Source organism: Bufo bufo, chromosome 2, assembly GCF_905171765.1.
Source record: "Bufo bufo chromosome 2, aBufBuf1.1, whole genome shotgun sequence".
Classification (NCBI taxonomy): Eukaryota; Metazoa; Chordata; class Amphibia; order Anura; family Bufonidae; genus Bufo; species Bufo bufo.
The window spans coordinates 577,806,412-577,831,973 of record NC_053390.1 but is presented as its reverse complement, the minus strand read 5'-3'; the positions used below and the strand labels follow the sequence as shown (position 1 = coordinate 577,831,973).

General features: G+C 42.3%; 1 protein-coding gene across 4 annotated transcripts in view; it reads right to left on the bottom strand.

Annotated features, from left to right (window-relative positions):
• Positions 1–25,562, bottom strand: part of PPP3CA (protein phosphatase 3 catalytic subunit alpha) — a 242,511-nt gene that overhangs the window by 31,546 nt on the left and 185,403 nt on the right. For all 4 annotated transcript variants that reach the window (XM_040418212.1, XM_040418214.1, XM_040418213.1 and 1 more), the window contains exons 7-8: positions 5,377–5,454; positions 1,154–1,248 (exon numbers count right to left, since the gene is read on the bottom strand). In XM_040418212.1, the coding sequence (XP_040274146.1) occupies positions 1,154–1,248; positions 5,377–5,454 (173 nt within the window). The remainder of the gene's footprint in view (positions 1–1,153; positions 1,249–5,376; positions 5,455–25,562) is intronic.

Sequence of the window (25,562 nt, the reverse complement as noted above, 5' to 3'; positions counted from 1 at the left end):
CTGCAAATCAGCCCAAGCAGTTTTTTCCTCAAGGAGGAGAGCGTTCTTTTGTGGTAGCCTGCCCTGTCTATTGCTTGAGATCACTATGGATGGGTTCATAAACTTTGGTGGGGGGGGGGAAGCATTCTTCAAAGACATGACATTGGAGCTACTGAATCATAGGGAACTTTACAAACCAAACACTGTACCTAATAAATGGAACGTTTAGACAGTCTCATGACCATGGTCTAATGGTTGTTGAGTGTGTACACTTTTTTCTTGATAACCAACATGCCTATACATTGGCATATATAAGGTAAGACTCCCTAACAATGAAATAAAAAAGCAAAATGTGAACAGATCCTTGTTCATCAGGGGAGCTTCCAATCTACCCAATGTCAGTCTCATTTCCAATATCAGAAGGGTCAGTCGTAGACTGCCATTGTCAAGCAGCCTAAATAGTTTTTTGGGTCAACCCAAGACTCTCCGACTGTGAGCCTCTCCGCTAATGGAATTACTTCATTGCAAAAGCTGGACAAGTGTTCACATAACGTACATCATTTTCTCCACAAAGCAGTAGTCTTTCACCCTACTAATCTTACAATGGCTTTGCCTGTTAATACTGGAGGTAAGAAAAATGAAGAGGACAAGTAAAGCTCAAGATGAATCCATATTGCTTTACCAGGTACTCTCTATATTTAGGGTGTTGTTTGGCCTTTAGTAAGCGATGGCCTATCCTCATGATAGGCCTTCACTAGCTGATCGGTGAATGGTGTAGCTATGGGGACTGGGTATTGGACTGGGTGTTGTGGATGTGCTAGCGGCCATCTAGCAACCCATGTCCTCAGCTCTATACCCTAAATCCAGGTGACAGGTTCTCTTTAAAGAGAACCTGCCACCACAAAATGTATACCAATCTGCAGGCAGCAGGTTAGAGAAGAATATTAAAAAAACATAATTTCTATGCTTAGGAGTCATGTGGATGGCCATATCAGTGACTGACAGCAAGTACTACAAGACCAAGCCCAAAAAGTCTCAAAGAATCACTTCATAGTCCAGGCTGGTGGAACAGTACATTTTACAACACAGAACCGATTCAATGTCACTTGTCTGATGAATTCATCTCATTAGTGTACGTACTCTGCAACTTGTAAGTGTTAAATGGATGGTTTACCTTTATTATTGTATACATCTAAGTAATTTGGTGCTGAAAATATTGTGATTAAGGAGGGGAAGCCTGTTGTTTGGCTTTTTCTATACATACGATACCTGCAAAAACAAAATAAAAAAAATTAGTCGTTTAGGCTCTTGAAGGACAGGAAGATTCTGACAAACCTTGGTAGTTCGAGTTCCGCATATGCAGGAGAAAGATTTGCTTTGTTGTGTAAGGTGTAATTTTACTTTGTTCATTAAACCAGAAGAAAAATATGTATTGTATATACTATGTAAAAGAAGTCTGCATTATAAAACAATAGTACTGCAATATTCGGGTAGGTCCACACGTATCATTGCTGCTGCAGGTCTCATCTGCGCAGGTAAAATCAGCAGGATAAGGCTACATGCACACGACCATATGCGTTTTGCGGTCCGCAAATTGCGGATCCGCAAAAAAAAAAAACAGATGACGTTCCGAATAGCATCTTTTTTTTTTGCGTATCCGTTTTTTTTTGCGGATCCATTGTAATAATGCCTATCCTTGTCCGCAAACTAGAAAAAAAATAGGACATGCACTATTTTTTTTGCGGAGCAACAGAACGGACATACTGATGTGGACAGCACACGGTGTGCTGTCCGCGTTTTTTGCGGACCCTTTGAAATGAATGGGTCCGCATCCTATCTGCAAAAAAAACGGATCGGACACGGAAACAAAATACGGTCGTATGCATGAGGCCTTATACAGTGGAAGGTAAGCGGATGAGGTTTTACGATTAACGCGGCATACTTCCAAATAAATTGCATTGATGCCGATTTTGTGGGAAGTTAAACCGATGCAAAATCCACGAGTGGGTATTTCAGAAAATCCCAGCTCCAGATATGTACCGTTTTACTACCGATGTTCCACAATGCTGATTTGGCTGTCAGTCACTGGGGTTTCAGTAAGCACATACAGGCAGGGTGGAGGATTATGGACAGCTGCTGCTCTGCCCCGGAGAGGTTTCCAAATCTCTGCGGGTCAATTGGTGTTTAGGGTGGCTTTGATTCGTTGCAGACGTGGCAGCTTATTTGTGGAGGCTACACAGATGCTTCGTGTGTACAAGGCTGAAAGTCTTACAGTACCTCTACTCTACGTCAATTCGGTGCGGATCTGCGGCTGTGGACTGCTGCAGACTTGCTGTGAAAATAATCCACTGCAAATCCAACCCATGTGGACTAACCTGAGGCCTCCAGCTGAGTAACATGGAACCTCAGCAGCTCCATACATTACTAAACACAGAATGCCCATAGAAGAGAATACTTCCATAGGAGGCCATCTGATGGAGCATGCCAGGGTATTATTTCTGGTGCATAGAGGAAAAAGAGGACCCTATGCTTGTATGGGTAGCATATAATGTCTCCATACAGCTTGGAAGTTGCATGAAGCTATAAAATATAGTCATATGTATGAGGCCAAAGCAAAGGTGGACAAGCTGTTGGAAAACTTGTCTGATGCTCTGTGTCATTATGAAAACCTGAAAGCGGGGCTTCAACAATGGCTATGGTTATGGAGCCATCTATATTTCTAATAGACAAATAATGAGCTTTTGAACTTAAAAGGGGTTTCCGCCAGTATAAAACTTTATAGAAAAGAGGTATGGGTTTAAAAAAAAAACAAAAAAAAAAAAAACACAACCACAGATCCACGAGGCTTACAGGGTCCCCAATGATCTCCACATACTGGTCACATCTCGACACGTAGGAAATGTCCCCTCAGATAATTGTTGGATGAGGCGAGTAGCCACTGTAGTCAGTGATTGGTTAAGCAGCCATTTCTTATCATTTACTGTGTGTCAAAAAAAGGACCAGAAAGAGAACCAAGAAAGCCCCTTTTCTAAAAAAATAATAATTCCTATACGACAACAACTAGTGATATGGAGCTTTGCAGTATTCTGTCCTGCTCCAGCCCTTTTTTAAGAGTGGATGCAATCAGTTTTCATGTGTGTGAAGAAAAACACTCCATATCGCTAAGCAACCATCCGTTAGAACAGTCCTTTAGTGTGGATCCGTTTTTTTTCATTGACCTATTAACTTGAATGGACCAGTACTGCATGAAAAACAGATGAAGATAGAACATGCCACAATTTTTCAAGATGGTCAGTGACAAACAATGCTCATATGCATATACCCATTGAAATGAAGGGGGACAGTGTTCAGGTCAGATGCTGTCCATTGTATATTATAAAAAAAAAAAAAAAAAAAAAAAAAAAAAAAGAACCCCATCTGTCATCTGGACAGAAATATTGCTTGTGTGAAATAAGCTTTAAAGGGTTTTCTAAGATTTGTGAACTGATGACGAAGTCGCTTTGTTCAAAACTTCGGAATAATACTGTAGGAAGATCCGTCTCTGTACAGTATTAGAATGTATGGGCTCCAATGTGTCGAAGTACGCTATTCGTGAAGTCGTGCTCGACTTTGTTGAATAACTTCACTAGTTGATTTTTAAAGTGGAAAACCACTTTAAAACAAAAAAAAAAAAAAAAACTCTGTTTAGGTTCGAAGTACTAGTCACCGCATCTGAAAATGTCTGAACTATTAAAATATAAAAAAATAAAAATTTCCTGTGCGGCAAATGCTATAACAAGAAAAACATTATTCACCATTTTTTTGTCATCTTCTCCCACCCCAAAAAAAAAATTAAATAAGGGTCTATTCACACGTCCGTTTTTTCTTTCCTGATCTGTTCCGTTTTTTGCTGAACAGATCTGGACCAGATCTGGACCCATTCATTTTCAATGGGTCCGGGAAAAAAACGGACAGCTCAATATTTTTTTCAGGACCCATTGAAAATGAATGAGTCCAGATCTGGTCCAGATCTGTTCAGCAAAAAACTGAACAGATCAGGAAAGAAAAAACGGACGTGTGAATAGACCCTAACAGTGATCAAAAGGTCTTACATACCACAAAATGGTACTAATAAAAACTAGTTTGTTACGCAAAAAACAAGCCTATATAGCTCTGTAGAGTGAAATGTAAAAAAAGGTTATGGCTGTCAGAAAATGGCGATGGCAAAGAAATTATTTTTATTTGTTTTTAAGTAATTAAACAAAATAAAAACTATAAAAGTTTGGTATTGTAGTAATCTTATAGAGCTGCAGAATAAGGACATCATGTCATTTTTGGCGCACAATGAACACCGTGATGTCAAACCCCCCAAAACTATGGCAGAATTGAAGGTTGTTTTTCAATTTTACCACACAAACAATTTTTTCCCATTTTCCAATACAAGACATGGTAAATTAAATGGTGGCATTAAAAAATGCAACTTGTCCCACAAACAATAAACCTTCATTGTGGCTATGCGAACAGAAAATTAAAAATGTTATTGGAACATAGGGAGGAAAAAAAAAAAAAAATGGAAAAATGAAAATAGGCCCGGTCTTTAAGGGGTTAAGAATTGTATACAAGAAGTCCACAGTTATTTCAGTTAGGGTACTTTCACACTAGCGTTAGTTTGATCCGGCAGGCAGTTCAGTCGTCGGAGCTGCCTGCCCGATCCGCCGATCAGTGTGACAACTGAAAGCATTTGTAGACGAATCAGTCTACAAATGCATTGCAAGAATGGATTCGTCTCTCCGCTTGTCATGCGGATGGACGGATCAGTCTTGCAGTCTTTTTCACAGTTTTCCCGGATCCGTCTTTCAGTTGTTTTGCAGTGCCGGATCCGGCACTAATGCAAGTCAATGGGAATTATTGCCGGCATTCCGGCAACTGATCAGGCATTTTGGACGGACATACTGTAATACCACAGCATGCTGCGGTATTATGTCCGGCCAAAACGCCTGACAGTGACTGAATGGAATTTCTATCCATTCAGAATGCATTGGGGTATGCCTGATCAGTTCTTTTCCGGCATAGAGCCCTTTTGACGGAACTCTATGCAGGAAAAGAATAACGCTAGTGTGAAAGTACCCTTAGACATGCTGTGTCCCTTTCGTCTGTCTCTATATAATATTTTTCATCTATTACATACAAGTTAAGCCTGTGAATACATTTATTTCCCTGACAAACGGCAACACAAAGATTATTGTGCAATCACAAAAACACTACAACAACATCTTCTGACCCGCAGCGATACACGTGACAAGCCTTTAATGAGCCCTTTATATAAGCAATCAACAGCCTCAAAAAATGAAATTATTAACTTTGGCAAAAAAGTAGTTACAGCAAATGAATATTTCTAATAAAAAACAAATAACTTACCCAGCATCCTGGGCTTCGTGAGCTCGAAGTATAGATAACAAGTTATTGTGCTGAAGAAATTCACAGACAGCTGGGTAGCTAGGAAGGGAAAATAATGATCATTATGTGGCACGTTCATTTAACTAAATACCAACTTAATTAACTTCATAAAAAATACGGGCATGGGGTGATTTAATCGTCCCGATGATTTTATTCAGTGGGCTACCCAATTAGTTTAGCATCAGTTTGTGATTTATAGTTTATTTGGTTTTAAACTACTTTTACAGCAAGAGTTTTGAGATTTGATTACAGGTACAAAAAAGTATAAATATAAATATATATATATATATATATATATATATATATATATATATATATATATATATATATATATATATATATATATATATATATATATATAAATAAAAAGAAATAAGTACACCGCAGCACATCCGTCTGGTGAAAAGTGGTGGGATCCTTTATTCACCCAGGTAGCGACGTTTCGGTCCGCTTACTGGGACCATTTTCAATTCATTGCTTGAAAATGGTCCCAGTAAGCGGACCGAAACGTCGCTACCTTGGTGAATAAAGGATCCCACCACTTTTCACCAGACGGATGTGCTGCGGTGTACTTATTTCTTTGTTTATTTGACACTTTTGGACCTAGTGTCGACACCGCTGGCACCCAGCACTTTTTACTAGGTGTGCTGCCCTGAATTTGCATCATTCTATATATATATATATATATATATATATATATATATATACATATACACATATACACACACACATACATATACATATATATATATATATACACACACACACAGTACAGACCAAAATTTTGGACACACCTTCTCATTCAAAGAGTTTTCTTTATTTTCATGACTATGAATTAACACATGTGGAATTATATACATAACAAACAAGTGTGAAACAACTGACAATATGTCATATTCTAGGTTCTTCAAAGTAGCCACAGGTGTGCCCTGTCAGGTTTAATAAGTGGGATTTCGTGCCTTATAAATGGGGTTGGGACCATCAGTTGCGTTGAGGAGAAGTCAGGTGGATACACAGCTGATAGTCCTACTGAATAGACTGTTAGAATTTGTATTATGGCAAGAAAAAAGCAGCTAAGTAAAGAAAAACGAGTGGCCATCATTACTTTAAGAAATGAAGGTCAGTCAGTCAGCCGAAAAATTGGGAAAACTTTGAAAGTAAGGGCTATTTGACCATGAAGGAGAGTGATGGGGTGCTGCGCCAGATGACCTGGCCTCCACAGTCACCGGACCTGAACCCAATCGAGATGGTTTGGGGTGAGCTGGACCGCAGAGTGAAGGCAAAAGGGCCAACAAGTGCTAAGCATCTCTGGGAACTCCTTCAAGACTGTTGGAAGACCATTTCAGGGGACTACCTCTTGAAGCTCATCAAGAGAATGCCAAGAGTGTGCAAAGCAGTAATCAAAGCAAAAGGTGGCTACTTTGAAGAACCTAGAATATGACATATTTTCAGTTGTTTCACACTTGTTTGTTATGTATATAATTCCACATGTGTTAATTCATAGTTTTGATGCCTTCAGTGTGAATCTACAATTTTCATAGTCATGAAAATAAAGAAAACTCTTTGAATGAGAAGGTGTGTCCAAACTTTTGGTCTGTACTAATATATATATATATATATATATATATATATATATATATTATAATATATATATATATATAAAAAGCAAAAAATAATCAGCAGCACTCTGTAAGATGCTGGGTGCAAATCCACAAATGCTCCTGGACACGGAACAGCACCAATAGAAATGACGAAAAATGGGCAGCACTCCGGACTTGTAGAAATTCAGTGATGTTTATTCAGTGCAATGCAGCATTTCAGCCCTCACAATGGAGCCTTTGTCAAGCTTGACAAAGGCTCCATTGTGAGGGCTGAAATGCTGCATTGCACTGAATAAACATCACTGAATTTCTACAAGTCCGGAGTGCTGCCCATTTTTCGTCATATCATATACATACACACACACATACATTTTTGGAATTTATATTTCTTTCATTTTTAAAATGTTAAAAATCACCAAATTTAAAATTTTTTTTTTTGTTGGCATTAACATAAAGCATTGTTGCTTTGCGATTTCGTGGTTTGCACAATTGTCGACTAAGCTTTGGCCGTACAGATGTCAGTAACAAAGTATTGTCCTGAGTCTTTGTGCAAAAGACAAGATTCACAGAAAAAGAAGACAAACATGCCCAAATGATAGCAAAAACACAAATTTTGCGATTGAGAGACCAATGCGGGGCAGAAGATATACGGTAACACCTACTCGGTGCAAAAACAGAATAGACACTGAGAAGTACAATCCAGTCAGACTAACCATTTTCATTTCACTGATCAGGAAGCCCGTCTGAAGATGCAGCAAAAAAGTCCAAATGGATCCAGCGAGTAAAATCAATGATTCTTTTTTTATTTCTTAATTTTCAAAAATGTATAAACAAGTAATTCTCCTGGACTTTGTTCTATCTACAAGCCCTCCTGAAGACCCTGAGGCATTGGTGAGACACATCGAGAACTGTGTTGTATTATGTAAAAGGCCTCATGCCCACGACCGTATTTATTTTGTCGTCCCCAAAAAATATGGATGACGTCCGTGTGCATTCCGTATTTTGCGGAACGGAACAGCTGGCCTCTAATAGAACAGTCCTATCCTTGTCCGTAATAAGGACAAAAATAGGACATGTTCTACTTTTTTGCGGAACGGACATAAGGAAACGGAATGCATATCGAGTAACTTCATTATTTATTTATTTTTCTTACCAATTGAAATGAATGGTTCCGTATACGGGCTGCAAAAAAAAAATGGAACGGACACGGAAAGAAAATACGTTTGTGTGCATGAGCACTAAGGGTGAGATATGGATCCTCTGCCTGTTTAATGGATATTGACCGAGCATGATTTACAGTGGGATGCGAAAGTTTGGGCAACCTTGTTAATAGTCATGATTTTCCTGTATAAATCGTTGGTTGTTACAATAAAAAATGTCAGTTAAATATATCATATAGGAGACACACACAGTGATATTTGAGAAGTGAAATGAAGTTTATTGGATTTACAGAAAGTGTGCTATAATTGTTTAAACAAAATTAGGCAGGTGCATAAATTTGGGCACTACAAAAAAGAAATGAAATCGATATTTAGTAGATCCTCCTTTTGCAGAAATTACAGCCTCTAAACGCTTCCTGTAGGTTCCAATGAGAGTCTGGATTCTGGTTGAAGGTATTTTGGACCATTCCTCTTTACAAAACATATTTAGTTCATTCAGGTTTGATGGCTTCCGATCATGGACAGCTCTCTTTAAGTCACACCACAGATTTCCAATTATATTCAGGTCTGGGGACTGAGATGGCCGTTCCAGAACGTTGTACTTGTTCCTCTGCATAAAATGCCTTAGTGGATTTTGAGCAGTGTTTAGGGTCGTTGTCTTGTTGAAAGATCCAGCCCCGGCGCAGCTTCAGCTTTGTCACTGATTCCTGGACATTGGTCTCCAGAATCTGCTGATACTGAGTGGAATCCATGCGTCCCTCAACTTTGACAAGATTCCCAGTCCCTGCAGTGGCTACACAGCCCCACAGCATGATGGAACCACCACCATATTTTACTGTAGGTAGCAGGTGTTTTTCTTGGAATGCTGTGTCCTTTTTCCTCCATGCATAACGCCCCTTGTTATGGCCAAATAACTCAATTTTAGTTTCATCAGTCCACAGCACCTTATTCCAAAATTAAGCTGGCTTGTCCAAATGTGCTTTAGCCCACCTCAAGCGGCACTTTTTGTGTTGTGGGCGGAGAAAAGGCTTCCTCTGCATCACTCTCGCATACAGCATCTCCTTGTGTAAAGTGCGCCGAATGGTTGAACGATGCACAGTGACTCCATCTGCAGCAAGATGATGTTGTAGGTCTTTGGTGCTGGTCTGTGGGTTGACTCTGACTGTTCTCACCATTCGTCGCTTCTGTCTATCCGAGATTTTTCTTGGTCTGCCACTTCGAGCCTTAACTTGAACTGAGCCTGTTGTCTTCCATTTCCTCAATATGTTCCTAACTGTGAAAACAGACAGCTGAAATCTCTGAGACAGCTTTCTGTATCCTTCCCCTAAACCATGATGGTGAACAATCTTTGTCTTTAGGTCATTTGAGAGTTCTTTTGAGACCCCCATGTTGCTATTCTTCAGAGAAAATTAAAAGAGGAGGGAAACTTACAATTGACCCCCTTAAATACCCTTTCTCATAATTGGATTCACCTGTGTATGTAGATCAGGGGTCACTGAGCTTACCAAGCCAATTTAAGTTCCAATAATTAGTTCTAAAGGTTTTGGAATCAATAAAATGACAACAGTGCCCAAATTTATGCACCTGCCTAATTTTGTTTAAACAATTATAGCACACTTTCTGTAAATCCAATAAACTTCATTTCACTTCTCAAATATCACTGTGTGTGTCTCCTATATCAGTGATGGCGAACCTATGGCACGGGTGCCAGAGGCGGCACTCAGAGCCCTCTCTGTGGGCACCCGCGCCTTGGAAAAAGTCTATGGCGTACCAATATGCTTTAGACTTTTCCTGCCATTCATCAGCACAGGACGCACTATGAACAGCACAGGCAGCACATTGAATGTAGGCTATTAAGCTATTATAGCTAAATGATAAAGTACATGGAAGATATACTATATTGGGATTCAGGTTAAATTGCCGTGTTGGCACTTTGCGATAAATAAGTGGGTATTTGGTTGCAGTTTGGGCACTCTGTCTGTAAAAGGTTCACCATCACTGTCCTATATGATATATTTAACTGACATTTTTTATCGTAACAACCAACGATTTATACAGGAAAATCATGACGATTAACAAGGTTGCCCAAACTTTCGCATCCCACTGTATTTGCTTTAGTTGTTTGCTACTGTAATTTAGTCTATATTGTAATTGTACTGACTAGCCCCCAGGGCCTTTGCTTATACAGTTTTGCTGGGCTCTAAATAATTTTTTACATAATTTTTAAATCACCTTTAATAAATTACTCCTCGCTTTGGCTTTAATTGCTAATATTAGTGTGGTTTTTGTTAGTAAGCTTATATTTATCTGTTGGGATATATATTTTCTTTATTATTCGATTTATTGTTTTTTGAGGCTTAGGGTCCATTCACACGACCGTAAGGGCTCCGTGCCCTTATTGCAGACCACAAACCCATTGACTTATATGGGTCCGTGATCCGCAAAATATGGCTGAAGATAGGACATGTCCTATCTTTGCAGAGCAGAGGCACGGATTAGAAGCACTCGGAAGTGCTTCTGTGGGCTTTCGGGCCCATGCGTCCACACTGCAAAAGATAAAGACACGTCCTATCTTTTGCGGATCGCGGACCCATTAGAGTATTCGGACCCAATACAGGAAAGGCACCCTTACTTGCTTAATACTTATTAGTATGGAAATTTCTGGGTGTATCCCATTCTTGCACAGGCAAGATCAACTTATACAGCCCACACTGGTCTCTCCATCCTAGTACTGGAAAGGCGCCCAATCTATTCAACATTGGTTTGAATATTTTTGTAGGTTCTGTTGTACAAAAGACAAATCAAGCAAAAGAAGAAAGAAAAAGCAGCGTTGTGCTTCCTTTTGGCCAAAATCTTTGAGTCTAACTTAGCAGAAGCATGTATCTGCTATTGTACTGCTGGTCTTTAGCAGAAATGTTGAGCTTTATACTTCAGGCACATGAATCACAGAACAAAATCAGTAAAATATCCCGTTCTATAGCGGATCAGAGCAATATGTCTCAAGTAAAAGCAACAATTTCAATTGCACCTTAGGTGAGCAAAACAGTCTACAATACAAACGTATCATTTATCATTACGGAAGATTGGTTATTCTTCAAAAACTACAATTTGTCTAAATGTAAAAGGTTGCACTTGGTGTTATGGAGTTACATCACTTGGTGTGATTTGGTTCGAGTTCATTATTTGTAATGATGTTCATTTAACATCCATGTTAGGCTTATATAGTATTCCAACTGAGATATGCAAATACAGCTTTTTTCGCTAGAGGGAAATTCTGACTAATACTACCATTATGTGCCAGTTAAGTTATACTCCTGTCTTCTGGACCGATTTGGGCTAATCGGCCATTATTCACTTACTGTAACTTTGGTTACTGGTGGATGTGTCCATCATCCCAATAAATGTGGAAACACAGATATAGACACTATCTGTATCAGATACGTTTCAAAGAAATCCTTACAAACTGTATTCTCTTACTATGTGGCAGATTATATGGGTGGTTTGGGTGTCTACCTGAGGCCCTTGGCAGCTCAAGACATCGAACAACTTAAAAAGACAGCACACTTATTACTTAAAGAAAATGGGTCACCAAAAATGTTATCTGCCAGTTAAAACCAGATAGCGACATCTTTTTTTCTAATCTGTTTTTATTTTCTGATTGTAGATTTATTTATTCAGTTTCCTGAACATTATTAAGGGGGCGGCCATGAGATGTTCTTAACAGCATTTAGAAAGCATTAAGAAAAAAATTGCTTTACGGCAGCCCCATGGTCCATAGACAGACACAATGGTCAGAAGAGGACCTCGTTGACTTCTATGGGAGAGTCCTCTAGGCATGCTCTGTGACTGTAGAAGGAAGGAATAGATGAGCTTTGACAATCACCTGTTGTGGTCAATCCTTTCTTATCTATACACAGAGGTGATGATATTACAGCCAGGATTGGAATGACAGATAACTGCAGTAAAGTGATCTGTACACACCATGATTTGACGCTTATTATTAGACTTAGGCTACTTTCACACTAGCGTTCGGAGCGGATCCGTCTGATGTTTCATCAGACGGATCCGCTCCGATAATGCAGACGTTCGCATCCGTTCAGAACGGATGCGTCTGCATTAAAACGTAGAAAATTTTCTAAGTGTGAAAGTTGTCTGAGCAGATCCGTTCAGACTTTACATTGAAAGTCAATGGGGAACGGATCCGCTTGAAGATTGAGCCATATTGTGTCATCTTCAAGCGGATCCGTCCCCATTGACTTCCATTATAAGTCTGGACGGATCCGCTCGCCTCCGCACGGCCAGGCGGACACCCGAACGCTAGTGTGAAAGTAGCCTTAGTGACCAGTACGAAAACTGCACGATTTGACCTTTTTAGTGACATAGAAAAAAAAAAAATACCATAAAAAAAACTTCAAAAAAGATATGTTAAACATAAAAATGTTATTTAAACAATGTCATTTTCTGCTGACACATTCCCTTTAAAGTGTACCTAAACCGTCATGCACACTTTACTAAAACCTGTTCTAAATGTGATAGAAATGATTTTTGTAATGTACTTTTTTTTTTTACTTTTCCTAGCGAAATAAGCACCTGAAGTTCAGGAGCCTATCACATTTTAGAATTCATACTCTCATACACTGCCGAGTATGGGAGTACAGATTCCCTCTGGCCGCCCTGAGTGCTGTACAGGCCGGAGCATCGCTGCTCTTCTAATGCCTGGCTAGCACACATGGGTCTGGAAGTGTTTTTAGACCAAACAGCTAACATGTATTTTAGGCTACACGAACGTATTTTGTTTCCGTGTCTGTTCCGTTTTTTTTTGCGGATAGGATGCAAACCCATTAATTTCAATAGGTCCCATTCGTATGTCCGTTCCGTAGCCCTGCAGAAAAACAGAACATGTCCCATTCTTGTCCGTTTCGCGGACAAGGATAGGCATTGTTACAATGGATCCACAAAAAAAACAAAAAACGGATGCCATATGGACGTTATGTTTTTTTGTGGATCCGCAATTTGCGGACGTCAAAACACATATGGTCGTGTGAATGTAGCCTTAGGCCTCATGCACACGACCGTTGTGTGCATCCGTGTTCGTTGTTCCGTTTTCCGTGATTTTCTGCGGACCCATTGACTTTCAACGGTTCCGTTGAAAACTCGGAAAATGCACCGTTGTTCATCCGCGTCCGTGATCCGTGTTTCCTGTCCGTAAAAAAAATATGACCTGTCCTATTTTTTGGACGGACAACGGTTCGCGGACCCATTCAAGTCAATGGGTTCGTGAAAAAACACGGATGCACACAAGATTGTCATCCGCGTCCGTGATCCGTAGGCTACTTTCGCACAGACGGATCCGCAGATCCGTCTGCATAGAGCTTTTTCAGATCTGAGTTTTCACATCGTGAAAACTCAGATCCGACAGTATATTCTAGCACAGAGGCGTTCCCATGGTGATGGGGACACTTCAAGTTAGAATATACTAAGAACTGTGTACATAACTGCCCCCTGCTGCCTGGCAGCACCCGATCTCTTACAGAGATCGGGTGCTGCCAGGCAGCAGGAGGCAGACCTCCCCTCCCTCCCTTCCTCCCCTGTATTAAATTCATTGGTGGCCAGTGCGGCCCCCCCTCCCTCGTATTAAATTCATTGGTGGCCAGTGCGGCCCTCCCGCCCCTGTATTAAATTCATTGGTGGCCAGTGCGGCCTCCCCTCTTAATTAAAATCACCCCACCCCCATCATTGGTGGCAGCGGAGAGTTCCGATCGGAGTCCCAGTTTAATAGTCAGGGCTCCGATCGGTTACCATGGCAACCAGGACGCTACTGCAGTCCTGGCTGCCATGGTTACTTAGCAATTTTAGAAGCATTAAACTTACCTACGCTGTCTGTGACCAGCCGGGCGCTCCTACTACTGGTAAGTGACAGGTCTGTGCGGCACCTGAGGGGTTAATTGTGCTGATCACAGCCCCCTGTAAGAGATCGGGTGCTGCCAGGCAGCAGGGGGCAGTCATGTACACAGTTCTTAGTATATTCTAACTTGAAGCATCCCCATCACTATGGGAACGCCTCTGTGTTAGAATATACTGTAGGATCTGAGTTTTGACGATCTAACTCAAATCCGATGGAATATTCTAACAGAGGTGTTCCCATGGTGATGGGGACGCTTCAAGTTAAAATATACCATCGGATTGGAGAAAACTCAGATCCGATGGTATATTAATAGGGACTCCTGACTTTACATTGAAAGTCAATGGGAGACGGATCCGTTTGCAATTGCACCATATTGTGTCAACGTCAAACGGATCCGTCCCTATTGACTTGCATTGTAAGTCAGGACGGATCCGTTTGGCTCCGCACGGCCAGGCGGACACCAAAACGTCTTTTTCCTTCATGTCTGGTGATCCTCCAAAAATCAAGGAAGACACACGGAAACAAAAACGGATCACGGAACAACGGAAATCGTTTTGTGGACCGTGAAAAAATACTGTCGTGTGCATGAGGCCTTAGTCTGTGACTGGAACCTCTGGAGGTGGCTGACCCGTCACCTCTGCTGCCCCCCCCATAGCATTTGAGGCTTTAGCAGAGTGAGCGCATGTAAAGCAGTGATGTGATAAGAGAGCTTCTGCCCTGTACTCGCTTTGCCTTGCCTAAAGCCTGTACCGACATGGTCTGCACGTTGATACCAAAAAAACAAAAAAAAAACTCTTAAGTAATATATATAGCATACATACACAGACTCTTGGATATAAAGGGGCGATGCAGCAGGCGATTGTCGGGAAGGAAGTGTTACTTCCCGGCAATCGCTGCTCGTCAGTGGAGTACACCCCTGCTATTACATGCAGTGATCTCCTCCACAGTATGGAAAGGAGCGATCACTACCATCGCTCCATCCCCATACAGACTCGTTGTTTGGCGGCAGCAGAGGCTGTTCACACAGCACGATCTGCTGCCGGCAGGTGATAATATAGGTGCCTACACAAATGAGCATTATGCTCCTTCATCAGCTGCACCTTTACACCTCTAGATAATCGCTAGCGTTAGCGATTATCTAGAGGATTCTCTGCCCATGTAAAGGTCCCTCAAGTATAAAAGCAATTAAAAAATACTAGAACTGATGACTAATAATGAACATAAAGCCCATTTATACAGCAGAGTCTGAGGATTTCATTGTGTTCTAATAGTAAACTGCACAACATTTCTACCATTCTTGTCAATATTAGAATAAATAGACCCTGTACAAACATACCGCAATATGTCATTCCACTGCATCCTCTCACACAAGGACTGTTCAACTAAGAAACATCAGTTGCTAACCCAGTTTTCCTACATTCTGGTTGGTGAGCAGATCAATTCACTCAAACATAAAATATATTTGTTAAGTGACTCCGCTAAGAAAATTTTGCATGTCAGGTTAAACCCTGCGAGGAGAGAAGTGTTTACTTCAAAGCAAATAAGCAAATTAGGAGAGGCATCTTCTTTCTTAAGTGCAGGGAACAAAGGGAAAGGGAACTGTGCATTTTCTCTGATCAAAAGGTTTTCAGAAAAGTATAAGAGAATACACACCAGTACAGTCAGACTGCACTGACCTCATTATACTTTATGCTTAAAACATTTATCCAATTGCATTTAGGTTAATACACTGGAACAGAAGATGTCGCCATGGCAACAGCTGCTTTACATCCATGGCAAACAATAACTGAGCTCCGACCTGTCTCCGAAACATTATACTAAACCTAGGGCAGATTCCTAAACCCCAAGGGACGTCAGGTCTACACACTGCGACTTTCTAAAGCACATGTCAGAGGTCCAGCATGCCCACCCAACTTTCACAGTCCTGAATTCTGGCCTTTGTCCTGGGGTCCAGAACAGGTGCTGCAGGTCCTGCTGTATTCCTCAGGACGCAGAGACAGTTACAATAGCAGAATGTTCCACCTGCTGCTGGTGGTTCTTCACAGGAAGGCGCGATGCAGCGACCTCATCGAGCCTGCCGCATTGATCCACAGACAGCCCAGAGCAGAGCAGACCTGTTCCATTCGTTGTGGGAACGTGGGGTAGTTGAGTATTCAATTTGTACTCTGTGGGGGGCACTATACCTTGTGTGAAAGGCACTTGGGGTCCCCTTATATTGTGTGGGGCTCATACAGTGTGGGAGCTACTTAAAAGGGTTCTGCGGTTTGCTTCAATGTCCTTTATAATTACCATTTATGAAGGCAGCTGTAATTTTACAATGCATTTCTTTTACCTTTATTATTCCTATCTTCTGTTTTGGACTGTGGTCTCGTGACCAGGTCTGTGATGCTCTCTTATTTCCTGTGATGGTGTATCCATGGGTGTCTCAAAGCAGCAACAGGGCATCATACTGTGGGTGTGGTACTTATGGGGCCATCATAAGTTACGAGCACTATAGGGTCATCACATTGTGTGTGAGCCCTAAAGGAGCATTACACTGTGTCAGGGGAATTAAAGGCCATTCTACAGTCTGAGGGCACTTGCGGGGCAATAAGGGGCATCACTACTGCGAAGGGGCACTAAGATGGCACTCTTAGGCTGGGTTCACACTTGACCGCATTTTATATGCGCGTTTAACGCACGTTTTTGTCGCGCGTTTTTTGCAATAGTAAACGCGCGTTTGTGTGATTGACTGCAGTGTCCTATGGCCACAAACACGCGTCAAAACGCCCCAAAGAAGCTCAAGAACTTGTTTGAGCGTAGGGCGTTTTTCAGCGCGTTCAAACGCGCTGTAAAACGCTCAAGTGAGAACCAGGGCCATAGGGAAGCATTGGCTTTCACGTGTTGAGCGTTTTACAGCGCGTTTCAACGCGCTGTAAAACGCTCAAGTGTGAACCCAGCCTTACTGTGTTGAGACACTAAGTGGGAATTACTACTGTGTGAGGAGGTACTAAGAGCATCTTTACTGTGTGGGGGACACTAAGGGCAACTATTATTGTGTGGGGGCACAAAGGGGACTGGGTAGGATTAGGTGTAGTAAGGGCTCTTTCACACTTGCGCTGTTGGGATCCGGCGTGCACTTCCGTTGCCGGAGGTGCCCGCCGGATCCGGAAAAACGCAAGTGTACTGAAAGCATTTGAAGACGGAGCCGTCTTCAAAATGCGTTCAGTGTTACTATGGCAGCCAGGACGCTATTAAAGTACTGGTTGCCATAGTAGGAGCGGGAAGCGGTATACTTACAGTCCGTGCGGCTCCCGGGGCGCTCCAGAATGACGTCAGAGCGCCCCATGCGCATGGATGACGTGATCTATGTGCTTGGGGCGCCCTGACGTCACTCTGGAGCGCCCCGGGAGCCGCACGGACGGTAAGTATGCTGCTCCCCGCTACACTTTACCATGGCTGCCAGGACTTTAGCGTTCCGGCAGCCATAGTAACCACTCTGAAAAAGCTAAATGTCGGGTCCGGCAATGCGCCGAAACGACGTTTAGCTTAAGCCCGGATCCGGATCAATGCCTTTCAATGGGCATTAATTCCGGATCCGGCCTTGCGGCAAGTCTTCAGGATTTTTGGCCGGAGCAAAAAGCGCAGCATGCTGCGGTATTTTCTCCGGCCAAAAAACGTTCCGTTCCGGAACTGAAGACATCCTGATGCATCCTGAACGGATTTCTCTCCATTCAGAATGCATTAGGATAAAACTGATCAGGATTCTTCCGGCATAGAGCCCCGACGACGGAACTCTATGCCGGAAGAAAAGAACGCAGGTGTGAAAGAGCCCTAGAGGTGTGGCATAATGTAAAAATGTTTTTCTGTGCTACACTACGCTGGTCACTGGTGTTTTCCCTTTTTACATGTTTAACAAGTTGGAATTTTGGGGGTATTAACTCTCTCCTTGGGGAGAGAGCGCCTTAATTGGCTTGAGGAGACTTATAGGCCATACATTATCAGACCTATTGGAGGAGGTTCATAAGGAATTATGAATCGACCGGCCATCACAGGCACAAACCAGATACATATTTGTGGCCACGATGAACAGGCCCGTGGTCATAGTCTGGCGGTGGGATGCCAGGGAGGGGAGATATACATATCTCCCCACAGAAACCACATACCGGTACCAGGTTTGGACTCTACTTGTAGACGGAACCCAGGCGGGTCCGTTGGTCCCAGAACCATCTCCCTGTGACCTTCTGGTCTGGAGCTATGAACCCTAAAGGGATTATGTGGGTAATTTGCTGCCAGCCCAGAAGAGGGGGAGTGGACCCCTCCCTGAGGCCGGGAGGGGAGGGGCCGGCTACAGGTTAAAAGGGTTGTGCCAGCAAGTGGGTGTGTCTTTCTCTGAAGGGAGGTCACATTGTGCCATGTGTTTAGAGGGACCTGCAACCAGCTGACATCACTGCTTCCCATGTGACCACAGCTAAGAACTCATCACAACCCAAAGGACTCCTATACCTGGTCAACTGACTTTTGTTCTGCTTAAGCCTGTTTGTACCACGCCATCTGTATTTGTAACCTCAGAACACTGTATAAATTCTATGTGTGTATAGTGTTAATTCTAGAGAGCCCTTAAGGCGATTAAATATATAATTTAATCTTATGCTGTCTTGTATCTCGATCACGAATCCCCACGTCAGTGTTTTGGCCTAGTAAGACGCTACCGCGGGTTGGTTTCTTACCCTTTATAATCCAGTTAGCGGGCTTATATCAAACAAGAAACTGGTGGCAGTATACCCGGGCTGAGAACGCGCTGTTTCACTGGGGCAGTAAAAAGGCTATCTCAGCTTGTTGCCTCTCTGTGCCCGTGTGGACAGGAGGTGTCTGTGTAAACTGTACCAAGACTGACCTTACCCGCTCCTCCAGGAAGGCTTAACGTCACGCCTTGGTAACCTGTGACCATACCGTATCTCGCCGTCTCTACGCAGTTGACGTCCGACGTCAGTCTGGGTACGGTATTCGCCACAGAAGGGTACAAAAAATTTCTGCTGCACTGAAAGTTCCCAAGAGCACAATGGCCTTCATAATTCTTAAATGGAAGCAGTTTAGAACATCCAGGACTCTTTCTTCCTAGAGCTGGCTACCCCAGCAAACTAAGTAATTGGGGGAAAGGGGCCTTGGTAAGAGAGGCTGAACTCCAGATATCCTGTGTACAGATGGTAGAAACTACCAGAAGGTCAACCATCACTGCAGCAGTCCACGAAGTTGGGCATTAGAAATCTTTGCTGATTTATTGAAAAGGAAAAAACTAAAATATTGCTTTGACATAAGTGTTCAGACCCTTTACTGAGGACTTAGTTGAAGCACCTTTGGCAGCGATTACAGCCTCCAGTCTTCTTGGGTATGATTCCACAGGGTTTGCACACCTGGATTTAGGGAATGTCTGCCATTCTTCACAGCAGATCCTCTCAAGCTCTGTCAGGCTGGATGGAGACTGTCGGTAGACAGCCATTTTCAGGTCTTTCCAGAGATGTTTGATTAGGTTCAGGTCTCTGGCTAAGCTACTTAATGACATTCACAGAGTTGTCCCTAAGCAACTCCTGTGTTGCGTTGTCTTGTCTCTGTGCTTAGGATAACAGTGGCTCACTAAGGTGCAGAGCACACTCAATTGGGTTTTCATTAAGAATATCTTTGTACTTTGCTCCATTCATTTTTCCCTCAACTGTGAAAAAGTCTCCCTTTCCAATTGCTGAAAAACACGCAGGCAGCATAAGGCTGCCACCACCATGCTTCACTGGAGAAAACCAGGCAATGCCCATTACCATCCCTACAAACACTAAGGCTACTTTCACACTGGCGGGCCGGATCCGCCGCTGACTGAAAGCATTTGTGAGACGGATCCGGGTGCGGATCAGTCTCACAAATGCATTGCAAGGACGGATCCGTCTCTCCGCTTGTCATGCGGACCGACGGATCCGTCTTGTACATTTTTTCACATTTTTACCGATCTGCGCATGCGCATGCCGGAACGACGGATCCGGCGTTAATTCATTCCTATGGGAAAAAATGCCGGATCCGGCGTTCAGGCAAGTCTTCAGTTTTTTTCGCCGGAGAGAAAACCGTAGCATGCTGCGGTTTTCTCTTTTGCCTGATCAGTCAAAACGACTGAACTGAAGACATCCTGATGCAAACTGAACGGATTACTCTCCATTCAGAATGCATGGGGATAAAACTGATCAGTTCTTTTCCGGTATAGAGCCCCTGTGACGGAACTCTATGCCGGAAAAGAAAAACGCAAGTGTGAAAGTAGCCTAAGGCCAGAAATTGCTGAAAAACACGCAGGCAGCATAAGGCAATGCCCATTACCAGGAGAAAACCAGGCAATGCCCATTACCATCCCTACAAACACTAAGGCCAGAAGATAACATTTTTGTTTCATCAGACCAGAGAAAGCCCAGATTGGTGAAATGCTGCAGTTATAGACTTGCTGGTAGTTTCTCCCATCTACACACAAGATCTTTGGAGCACATCCAGAGTGACATTTGGGTTCTTTGTCACCCCTCTTACCAAGGCCCTTTCCTGATTACTGAGATTGGAGGGGTGGCCAGCTCTAGGAAGACAGAGTCCTGGTTGTTATAAATTTCTTCTGTTTAAGAATTATGGAGGCCATTGTGCTCTTGGGAACCTTCATTGACGCAGAAATGTTTTACCCTTCTCCAGATCTGTGCCTCCACACATTCCTGTCTCTGGGCTCTACAGGCAGTTCTTTTCTCCGCAAGGCTTGGTTTTTGCTCTGATATGCATGGTGATCTGTGAACTCCAATCAAGATGTAGAAATATCTCAAAGATGAAAGAAATGGGAGGCCCCAGAGTAAAATTTCATAACAAAGGGTCTAAATATTTAAGTCCATGAGACATTTTAGTTTTTCCTTTTTATTAAATTTGCAAACATTTCTAAAATTCAGTTTTCACTTTATAATTATGGGGCACTGAGTGCAGATTGATGGGGGGAAAAAACGTGATTTTTTATTTTATTTTACCACATGGCCACAACTTTACAAAATGTGAAAAAAGTGTCTGAAGACTTTATGAATAACAGAAGACAGAGGGTTAGAATTAGTCTAACAATAATGTGTAACTGATCTAACAAAGGTTGAATTTGGCCTGTGTTTTTCAACCTACTTAACTTCCTCTGCTCTTGTGACTATTGCAACTCGCTAATATCAAACCTTCAGCTCATGAGAAACGCACATGACTGATTCTTCTTTATCAGAAGTGTTGCAGTGTAAACAGCAGAAAACATACTATATACAGCAGGGCTGGCCAACCTGCGGCCCTCCAGCTGTTGCAAAACTACAATTCCCACCATGCCCTGCTGTAGGCTGATAGTTGTAGACAGTCTGGGCATGCTGGGAGTTGTAGTTTTGCAACAGCTGGAGAGCCTCAGGTTGGCCATCCCTGATATACAGTATCAGCCACAATACATATATATAAAAAAAGACTTGTCTGTCAGATCCAGCGCTAGACAAATGGCTAAAATGCCTAGATTTTCTCTAAAGAAATGGAAGTAATAGAAAAGATTCTCCAGCAATGACAATGATAAACTATCCTTAATACCATAACATCATGATTTGTGGGGGTCTGACATCTGTGATCCCTGTCGGTTACTATTCTTTCAGCACTATTCTTCTGCTAATCATCTTTCGTTCTGCTTCGTTGAAGAAGAACAAAAAGAATGGCAGTGGCGGATCCATCATATGACAAACAGCGACAGAGCCTTTAAGGGGTTTGTCCCACTAAAAATATTCTACCGTTTTTAAACTAGCACCTGGATCTTAATACTTCTGTAACTACATGTAATTAAAAATATGCAGCAATTATAAAACCAAGAGAATAATGCTAAAATTTCAGCTAGCCTATGAATTTGAAATACTTTCTTCTTGGCACAGTCCCTGGTCTACTAAACCTCACATTGGCAGTAAAAGAACACTGCAGGTAGATTTTTAGGGTTAATTTGAACATTTAGAATGTAAAATAAGCTTTCTTATAAAGAACAAAACCCTATAAACTTGGATGTGGGATAACATCATGATTTGTAGAGGTCTGACATCTTTTGGTCACTATTCTTTCAGCACTTTTCTTCTGCTATCATCTATCATTCTACCGTGACTGGAGTAAAAACAACAAAAATAACAATGATGGATCCATCATATGACAAACAGCGACTTAAAGCGGTTGTCCCACAAATAATATTTTACATTTTTCAAACCAGCACCCGGATCTGAATACTTTTGTAATTACATGAAATTAAAAATTCTGTATAGCCAGTGGGCTACTCAAAATATGTCTGTATAGCGCCACCTGCTGTTTGTCCTTTTCCTTATTTCTCCGTCCACGTGCGCAGAGTTTAAATCTTCAACTGCTACAAGCTATCTGTACTGTTACAACTGTTAGCAGTTACCAGGAAAGAGCCATAGCAGAGAGGACATGCCCTCTGAGCTGCCAGCCTGAAATATATCTAGTAGAACAATTGAGCAATGAATGAGGAGATTGCTGGATCCATGTGAGGTACAGGGCTGGTTCTAACCTTGTTAGAAAGAGATTGGCATGTATTATATGATGTTTGATTTTCATTTTCCCCATCAATCATGGCATAACCCCTTTAAGGACTTAATGGAGCCTGTTTCGTCATGGTCTCAGTTATTTTACTGATCAATATATCACGTCTCCTGAAAGGTCTTCTTTACTAACTACTTGCACTCCCTATGCAGTGCCTATTCTGGAGCACCATTGCTTATGGCACTATGTTGTGCAGTTCCTCTACTGGTTCCGCTAGAAATTTATGAATAAAGGTAAATATGGTTGCTACCAGCTGGGGGGGGGGGGGGGTGTCCCAGCATAGTCTGACGCTAGCAGCACTGAATGTACAGTGCCAGACTGTAAGGACACCCCTCCCAGATGGTAACACTTAGTTTTACCTCTATTCATGAACTTCTAGCAGTAAAAACACAGGGATAGCACAACACAGAGTCACAAAGTGAAGATGCTCCAGAATTGTCACTACATCGGGAATGCAGACATGTCAGAAGAGGTGACAGATCGTCTTAAATGGGTTTTGCCATCTCAGACAATAGGGGCATATCACTGGGAAATGCGCCCATTGTCTGATGGATGCGGGTTGCACCTACAACAAGAACGGAGGAGGAAATGAATGGAGGGCACACTGCGCATGCACAGACGCCCTCCATTCATTTCTATGGGGCTGCCGATATTAGCCGAGCTTTCCGTCTGCCCCATAGAAATGATTGGGAGCAGGGGCCGCGAGTGCTCAGTGCACGCCCATTCACTTGTATGGGAGCAGCGCTTGTTGGTGGATGGACCCCAGGAAGCCCGGGGTTCTCCAGCCACAGCTCTCCCCGCTCCGTTCTCCTTGTAGATGCGGGTCCCAGAGGATGGACCCGCACCTATCAGACAATGGGGGCATATCCTAGCGATATGCCCCAATTGTATGTGATGGGAATACCCCTTTAAGTGAAAGGTACTGTGTGTAGTTCCCTAGACAGCAGGTAGTCTGGAATGTCGCTGTACATGGAAAATCTGTTAAGTAGTGGCTCTTAACCACAATGATGCTCTTTAATTGTGAGATTGTAGGGAAATCTGGCTTTCCAACCTCAACTGATCAGTAAGTAAAGTCACACACCGTTATTTTTGTGGGAGGACCCTTTCAATGATTCACACCGGTCACCAAAGTTCTACAGTGTCCAACTCCATGTCATCCAAACATACCAAACGAAACAAATATACAGAAAAAAGACTGCTTATTTGTAAATTGACTCTAAATCAGTTAATGGTTTTGCTTGATCCCTCAAATACTAGTTCTTTTGAATACTGCCAGTGTGTGAATTGGGTTCCATGACTGCTCAGAATGAAAGGCATTCATAATGAACTGTTTAATAAATACATTCAATTTTATACTATTCATAATTTTTAGGCTATACTGTATGCACACGACAGTGAGAAAAAATGTCTGTTAAAAACGGACACAGTGAGTTTTTCATGGCCATTCTTCAACAACCTGTGCATCCATTTTCTGTCCGTCCTTCATCAGTTTTTCATGGCCGTTAAAATGGCCATGGAAAACGGATGAATTTCATTGGCTTTTTTTTTTATAAAGATCCCAACCCCTGCAGTGCCCTTAGTACACATAATGGCCCCCATTTGTAATAATGTCCCACATGGTGGCCCTCGCAGTAATCATGTCTCCCACAGTGGCCCCCAGCATTAGAAATGTCTCCCATAGCGGCCCATAATGTCCCCCACAGTGGACCCCAGCTGTAATGTTTTAAATTAGCAAAAAAAGAAAAATCCACTTGCAGAAGCAGTCGCTCCTCTCATCATTGTAGAGAGGAGTGACTGTCTGTGCTTGCAAGTGGATAAGGTTGTTTTTTTTAACCCCTAAAAGGCCATACTGTTCTAGTGTACCTGTTTTTAACGGGCATTAGACAGGTGCACGCCTGTCTAAGCGGCCCTTAGAAACGGTCCCATTGATTTCAATGGGGTCAGTCTGGCCATGAAAACTGCAAAAAATAGGACACGTCCTATTTTTTGATGGCCACTACTCACTGGCCGTTAAAAAAAAAAACTGCCATGTGAATAGCCCCATAGACTTTCATTAGTGCTAAAAATGGTAGTGTGATGGCCGTTACTTTTAACTGCCATATGCATGTAGCCTTAAAGAAGAACTCCCACAAAAAATGTATTCTCTGACCTGTTAGAAAGGTATAGAATGTAATCTGTGGTGAATGCAATCTTCTTACCAGTGTCTGTATTTGTGAGCTAGCCCCTCCCTTCTGATCCTCCGCTGTGTCAGGTGACCAGCAATCAGACTTTCCAAATAGTACAGCTTCTTATGTGTGGACAGGAAGTCAGTTTCTCTATGTTCTTATGGGTGCCTCAATAGGAGTGTCATAGGAATGAATAGAGAAGTAACTGACTTCCTGTCCTGTGTCAGTTGGAGATCAGAGTTGGTCACATGACATGGCTAAGGATCAGAAGGGAGGGTATAACTCACAAATACAGTCACTGATGAGAAGATTACATGCATTACAGTTTACATCATGGATCTTTCTAACAGGTCAGAGAATAAAACATTTTTGTGGGAGTTCTTCTTTAATTGTTTTCACAGTGAACAAAAGTATCCAAACATTATAGATCTCCATAACTTGGATAGAGTTTTACAATCTCTCTAATTAAACATAGACTGCACTGACTGCCCTGAATCCAACAGAGGCAGTAACCCTGTTTTATACGCCGTAGTAACATTTATTTGCAGCACACGAGCTTCAGTCAACTTCACCAGATAATAATAAAAGAATTTAACACAAAAGCATCAGAAAGTAAAAATAGTGCCCCAAAACTGACTGCTGCCAGAGCCAGCTCCAGCCAAACATCCTGAACAGAGCTAAACCTTTCACAATGGCAGAATTGGGGGTACAGTCTCCAGGAAAGATTCAC